The sequence below is a fragment of the Triticum aestivum genome, chromosome 4D (assembly GCF_018294505.1).
Source record: "Triticum aestivum cultivar Chinese Spring chromosome 4D, IWGSC CS RefSeq v2.1, whole genome shotgun sequence".
Classification (NCBI taxonomy): domain Eukaryota; kingdom Viridiplantae; phylum Streptophyta; class Magnoliopsida; order Poales; family Poaceae; genus Triticum; species Triticum aestivum.
In genome coordinates, this window is record NC_057805.1 from 386,334,274 (window position 1) to 386,341,542 (window position 7,269).

The 7,269-nt window shown below is 56.4% G+C and overlaps 1 protein-coding gene across 1 annotated transcript; it reads left to right on the top strand.

Annotated features, from left to right (window-relative positions):
• The first annotated feature begins 897 nt into the window (after window positions 1-897).
• On the top strand, window positions 898-3,879 carry LOC123098081 (uncharacterized). Its single transcript, XM_044519956.1, has one exon. The coding sequence runs from the start codon at window positions 1,657-1,659 to the stop codon at window positions 3,601-3,603; it is 1,947 nt and encodes a 648-aa protein (XP_044375891.1). The 5' UTR covers window positions 898-1,656; the 3' UTR covers window positions 3,604-3,879.
• Window positions 3,880-7,269: the final 3,390 nt, after the last annotated feature.

A 7,269-nucleotide genomic window follows, 5' to 3' on the forward strand; every position in this document is an offset into this window, starting at 1 on the left:
GGTGGCCCCGCCGTCCCCTCCCCGACGCCAAGTCAAAGGCGAGCCGGAGCCGCAGCCGGAGCCCGAGCCGGAGCCGTCCCCCATCGAGCGCTACTCCTGGACGTGAGTAGTGCGCGAGTGGGTCTCCGCGCCACCTGTTTGGATGGGGGCGACGCCGGCGCAGAAGGCGGCGTACCTCGAGCACTGGCGCCAGATCCGGCTGGCCGAGGAGCGCCGCGACGGCGAGTACCTCGAGATGCTCGAGCGCGACGCCGAGGACGAGCAGCGCGAGGCTGAGGAGCAGGCGCGCCAGGCCGCCGCAGCCCAGGCGGCGGCACTGCCCGCGCCCGACATGAAAGCGCTCTGGGACAAGACATTCCCCTGGGCCGGTCCGGCGCCGACGCTCATCGACCTCACGGACCCCGAGGACGACGACGACGACGCCTAGGGCAGCGCGCCGCCTCGTAGTTTAGGTTGTTTTTATTTTTCTTAAATGCAAATGTGGACGCGTGGACTCTCGCAGCCTTCGTGGCCGGCTTTGATGTTTAATTAATGTTTTTTTAATATGCATGCGTTTTTTTTCTAGCGCCATCAAAATAGGTCGGGTCAGCATTGGACGCACGCGCCGACCCAAATGCGGAAGCGGACGTCCGTGCCCGCCTGGCCGACCCAAATTGGAGTTGCTGTTATATCCCAAGCGCAAGCGGGGAAAGAAGATGCTGCTTTTCATGGTCGCTCATGAATGTCTCTCCGGAACAAGAGATAACGAGGAGACCGCAAGAAGATATCGAGCCGCTCCTGTCAAATCCGGCAACGCACGGTGGGGAGAATAACTTGCTGCTCCATAGATCGCAATCCATCACAGAACCAAAGACACCAACCCATCCATCATTGCACACAATTCGATTTAGAGGATTTATTTGGGACCGCTGGGCCACTCTCGCGTTCCTTAATCAGGAAGCTGCTGTTGCCCAGTCTGACCGGGTCATACACAAGCTTCATCCAGCGATTAGATCAGATCTTTGCTGTTGGACGACACGGACGGCCGACTACTTGGACCGATGCCCGAGTTATTTTATGACCTAGTGTTTTGGGGAGGAAAAAAAAGGAGTGTCCCGAAAAAGAAAAGGAAGGTTCGGATGGAATCGGTAGAGAAAACTGGAAGAAATCTCGCACCATTTGGCACGAAATCCACCAAGCAAGTTCGACGGCCATAAACTAAACTAGTTCCACCCAGGAAACCGCTGCAGAAATGCGCCCAGGGGGCGGCTGTCCACACCACAGCAGCACCGGGCCTGCCTCTCCGGTCTTCTCCCGTCAGGTCGTCTCGCCTCGTCCTGGTCGGCCCCATTAAACCCCTTACCTTCTCTTCTCCTCCCTCGTCGGCTCGTGCGTTGCTTTCAAACAGACGGAAGAAGGTTAGCCAAGACCGCAGCTTTGGAATCCACTCCGGTCCAGTCATCCACCACCATCGCCCGCCTCGTTCTGATCGGCAGTCCGGCCGTCGGTGGCGGTATTATTCTGCGCTCGGTCTCGCCTGCTCGGCGCCGTGGCGCAACGGAACCTCCCAATTTAAGGCTTCAAGCTCCAATCCGGGGATTCAAACAGTTTGTCCTGCGCGATTTTGGTGAATCTTCTGCTGGTGGTGGTGAGTTTTGAGCTTGATTTTCTTGGGATATGGGGGAGGGCGTGAAGGCGCTGCTGGCGAAGCCGATCAAGCTGGCGGACCAGGTGGCCAAGCAGTCGGGCTCCGGGCAGTGCCTCCGGCACGAGTGCAAGGAGCTGCGGGCGCGCGCGGAGAAGCTGGCGGAGGTGCTGCGGCAGGCGGCGCGGGCCGACCTGTACGAGCGCCCCGCCGAGCGCATCGTGGCCGGCACCCTGCAGGCGCTGGCCAAGGCCGGCGGCATGTCGGCCAGGTGCTTCGAGAGCCACTCCCGCCTCCGCCGCTTCCTCACCTTCAACCCCGTCTCCGGGTTCCCGCGCACCCTCGCGCTGCTCGACACCGCCGTCGAGGACGTCGCCTGGCTCATCCGCATCTCCTCCCCGCGCGCCGACGCCGACGCCAACGGCGCCCACGACGACGACGACGACCTGCGCGGCCTCCCCAACATCGCGCAGAACGAGCCCATACTCTTCCTCATCTGGGACCACATCGCGCGCCTCCACACCGGCAGCCTCGCCGTGCGGGCCGACTCCGCCTCCACCCTCGCCTCCCTCGCGCGAGACAACCCCCACTTCTCCAAGCTCATCGTGGAGGAGGACGGCATCGCGCCCCTCGTCAAGCTGCTCAAAGAAGGGACCGATGACGGCCAGGAGGCGGCCGCCACGGCGCTCGGGTTCCTTGGGCGCGACGAGGGGAGCGTGGAGAAGCTTCTCCATGCCGGGGTCTGCTCCGTCTACTCCGCCGCGTTGAAGGAGCCGCCGATGCGCGTGCAGGCCGCGGCCGCCGAGGCCATCGCGTCGCTGGCGCACCAGAGCCCGAGATGCCAGGACTTGTTCGCGCAGAACAACGCCGTCCGGCACCTCGTGGGTCACCTCGCCGCTGGAACCATCCAAGAGCACAGCAGGTACTCTGTCGGAGGAAGCAGCACCCGGCACGCTGCGCCTCCTCCGCCGGAGCACATGAGGTCGCTTCACTCGGTTGTGCTGGCCAGCACGCCCAGCATGCTCCCAGGAATCTCTGGTCACTCCGCCAACGAACCGCCGAGCTCGTCGGAAGGCTCGACTGGACGCAACAACCAGATGCAATCCGCGGCAGCCGGCAGGACGACGACGAACCGGGTCACGGCTCCACCACCCAGTAGGCCCCAGCTGAGCTCAAACGGTTCGAGCGGCCGTGGACCGCGCGAGACCGAGGACCCGGCCACCAAGGCGCACATGAAGGCCATGGCGGCGAAGGCTCTGTGGAAGCTTGCCCGCGGCCATCCGGGAGTCTGCAAGAGCATAACAGAGTCCCGCGCGCTCCTCTGCTTCGCCAGGCTGCTCGAGAAGGGCGACGACGGCGCAGGCACGCACCTGCAGTACTACTCCGCCATGGCGATCATGGAGATCACCCGCGTCGCCGAGCACAACCTCGCGCTGCGGCAGTCCGCATTCAAGCCCAGCTCGCCGCCGGCCAAGGCCGTCGCCGAGCAGCTGCTCTGCATTGTGCGCAGGGGGGAGTACGAGGACCCGCTGCTGCTCCCGTGCATCACCTCGCTGGGCTGCCTGTCGCGCACCTTCACCGCGAGCGAGACCCGCGTGATCGGCCCGCTGGTGCGGCTGCTCGACGACCGCGAGCCCCCGGTGGCCAAGGAGGCCATCGTGGCGCTCACCAAGTTCGCGTGCACGGAGAACCACCTGCACGTGAACCACTGCAGGGCCATCGTGGACGACGGCGGGGCACGGCACCTCGTCCAGCTCGTGTACCTCGGGGACGAGCTGCAGATCGAGGCGCTCATACTGCTCTGCTACATCGCGCTGCATGTCCCGGAGAGCGAGGAGGTGGCGCAGGCCGGGGTGCTCGCCGTGCTCCTGTGGGCGTCGAAGCAGTCGCAGTTGGTGCAGGACCTGCGCGTCGAGCGACTGCTGTCGGAAGCCAAGGCCCGGCTAGATCTCTTCCAGTCCAGGGGGTCGATCATCTAGGTGACACTGTGATGATGGTTCTTCCTGCACTGAAGTATATTTGCTTAGATTTATGTCGACCATTCTTTGCTGATTCCAGATTCCAGATTCAATTGTTTTGCTTTGGTAGAGTGTACATAGCACGCTTCTGTTTGCCTTGAAGGACATGTACATGCAGTGTAGACCTGTTCTTGTGGCATTTATGCTGATCATTTTATATGAACAAAACTGCAAATTGGAGAAGGGAGTGCCTGTCCAAATGTTATTTTTTCGAAAAAGGGTGTTTTTTTATTGACTCATACAGTAGCATCGAGGGATACAATCATGAGTACACCCGGCCTCTGCATAACTAAAATGCACACAGCCAGCACAACACACACACACAAATGATCACGCCGGCAAAGGCAAAGTCATGCAAAGACCAAAGCTATGCCTAGGCGGACGAAGAAAAGAAAAAAAACCTAAGCAATGAAAACAACGATTGACAATGTACAACGGTGACCATCGGCCCCAGTCATCTCTTGACATCATTAAGACTCCGAGAAGGGTTCTCCAAAAGCGACGCCTCCAACAAGGAAACAACGCACAAGCGCCGCCGTCGCCAAATCCAACCACCAAGGGTCGGCTCACGGGTTTTCACCCTGAAGAGCAAATCTGAGCAAACTCCGAGCAATGCCGTCATCAGAGTAACGCCTGTTCAAATGTTATAATATCAGGTCAATTAGTTAGGTACGATACTTTGTTTATTCACAGTTTACTAGTACATGCTTTCAACCATGAATCAAAATAGACTTGACTTTGGTGTTGTCTACTCTGACTTTGGTGAGATGGCTAGTTTGGCTAATGAGTATTTCCAAGGTATTTACTCGGCGGTCCCGTCAATTGACGCTTCTCTGGTTCTTGATCTTTTGGAAGCTAGGGTGGCCGAGGCAGAGGGGAGAGGCGGATAACGAATGACTTTGTGCTCTCTAAGAAGGCTGTCCCGGATCTTATTGTAATATCGTCAGTGCCTTTCGCCGACGCTTGTCCGGTCCGCGCGGCGCTTGGCCCTTCTCTCTGCCCAGAAGACGTTCTCGTCGGCGACGTCGTGCGGGTAGCGTTGGCGCCACTCCGCCGTGGCTAGCTCGTCCGCCTCGGCGATGAGGAGGCAGCGCTGGCGTCTGCGGTGTTCCTGGCGGTCCTCGTCCGTTACCAGACGCGGCGGCGGTGCGAGGTCTTGCGCTTGCTGGCACCTCTGCGCGTCGTGGAAGTTCATCTGTGCGCGTGGCCTGGAGAGGCGCCACGCCGCCGCGTCTTACGCGCGGGCGGCCTCGTGCGCGGTCTCAAAGGTCCCAAACTGAGTCGCACGTCGCCGCAGCGGATCTCCATGTAGAACGTGCCGGAAGGGCAGACGCGGACGCCGCGGTAGCCCGAGCTGCTTCGGCGACACGGCGGCATGTCGGCGGCGGGAGAAGGGCGCGGCGGTGGCGGCGGGGCGCCGGATGCGAAGAAGAAAGGGGCGGCGAGGGGAAGAAGGGGGTGGCGGGAGCGCTCGAGTGTGTGGCTGGTGGCATCGGGCGCGCGCGTTTTATAGAGCACGCCGGATGCCGCGCGCCAAAACTAGCGCGCGCAAGGCTGGTTTTTCGCGCGCGCGCGATCTTTCGCGGCGCCGCGGAATTTCCCGCGCCCACTGGAGTGCGCGAAACCACTCTGCGCGCGCTAAAACTATCTTTTCCCGCACGCGAGATATTTGCCGCCGCTGTTGGAGATGCTCTTAGTGACAAGGAAATCGTGAATGCTTTATTTCAGATCGGTCCGTTAAAGGCTCTGGGCCCGGGCGGTTTTCCTGCTAGGTTTTTTCATCGTAGCTTGGTATTTTTTTTTGTGAGGAGCTGCTGGAGTACTCTAAGAGACGGTGTCATTGGTTCGGTCAAGGAGTTCTTTAGGATAGGTGCCTCAATGGTAAATTCTACGTTTATTGTTCTTATTCCTAAAATTCCTAACCCTACTGATTTGACTTATTACACACCCATAAGTTTATATAATGTCATTTACAAAGTCCTCTTTAAGTGCCTTCTTAATCGGTTGTCGCCGTTATTTGATGAAATGATATCTCTGAAGCATAGTGCTTTTATTCCTGGGAGGAGGATCATAGGCAATGCTCTTGTGGCTTTTGAATGCATCCATCATATCGAATAAGAAAAGAACCCGGCCAAAAGTTTTTGTGCATACAAGCTTGATTTGTCTAAAGCCTATGACAAGGTGGATTGGGTGTTCTTGAAGCAGATAATGCAAAATTTAGGTTTCTCTCGCCGGTGGGTTGACTGGATAATGTCCTTTGTCACGTTCGTGAGATATTCTGTCAAATTAAATGGAACCCTCTTGGACCCATTTGCACCGTCGCGTGGTCTTCAACAAGGGGACCATCTTTCTCCATTTTTATTTCTCCTTGTGGCTGATGGTCTATCTGCAATTCTCAAGCACAGTGTTCTTGTTGGTGATATCACTCCTATCAAGGTGTGTAGAAGAGCTCCGGGTATTTCACATCTTTTGTTTGCGGATGATACTATGTTTTTCCTTGAAGCCTAACAAGCTCGAAGCTTAAAATGCTAAATATTCCTTGGATCTTTATAGTAATTCAAAAAGACAGAGCTTGAATTTTAATAAATGCTCCATTCTCTTTGAAAGGTCTTGTCTAGTTATAGCCCAAGAGGAAGTCAGAGAGGTTCTGATTGTCACTAGTACGGTTTTTGAATAGAAATACTTGAGTCTTCCAACTCCAAATGGTCCCATGTCTAAAGGACATTTCCAAATTTTACGGATGAGCTTAATAAAACGTCTCATTCAATGGGGAGATGGACACCTCGCTCAGCCTGGTAGAGAGACACTCATGAAATCTGTAGCGTAAGCATTACCCACATACATCATGGGTGTGTTTAAACTACCTTTCTTATTCTGTGATGAGCTCACCGGGATGGTGAGAAGCTTCTATTGGGGATCCTCTAAAGGTAAACTGAAAGTTCGTTGGCGTGCTTGGGATGAATTGTTGCAACCGCAAAAAATAAAGGTGGTGCTCGTTTCTATGTTTTTCATCTTTTCAATCAAGCATTGGTAGCTCGAAGAGCTTTGCGGTTAATCTCTAAAGCAGAGAGCCTCTATGCACAAGTACTCAAGGCCAGGTGCTACCCTGAAGGGAAGCTCGAAGGCACAATCTTTACCGTGAATGCCTCGTCACTATTGCAGGAAATTAGCTACGGGCTTGATTGAAAAAGGGCTTGGTATGAAGAGTTGGGAACGGCGAAAGCATCCGAGTTTGGCGTCATAATTGGACCCCCCCGCCCCTTCCCCTATAAGCCTATTTTGCTACAGGGAAGTGATACGTCTCCAACATATCTATAACTTTGATTGTTTCTGTTGAGGAACGTAGTAATTTCAAAAAATTCCTACGCACACGCAAGATCATGGTGATGCATAGCAACGAGAGGGGAGAGTGTTGTCCACGTACCCTCGTAGACCGAAAGCGGAAGCGTTAGCACAATGTGGTTGATGTAGTCGTACGTCTTCACGATCCGACCGATCAAGTACCGAACGCACGGCACCTCCGAGTTCAGCACACGTTCAGCCCGATGACGTCCCTCGAACTCCGATCCAGCCGAGTGTTGAGGGAGAGTTTCGTCAGCACGACGGCGTGGTGACGATGATGATGTT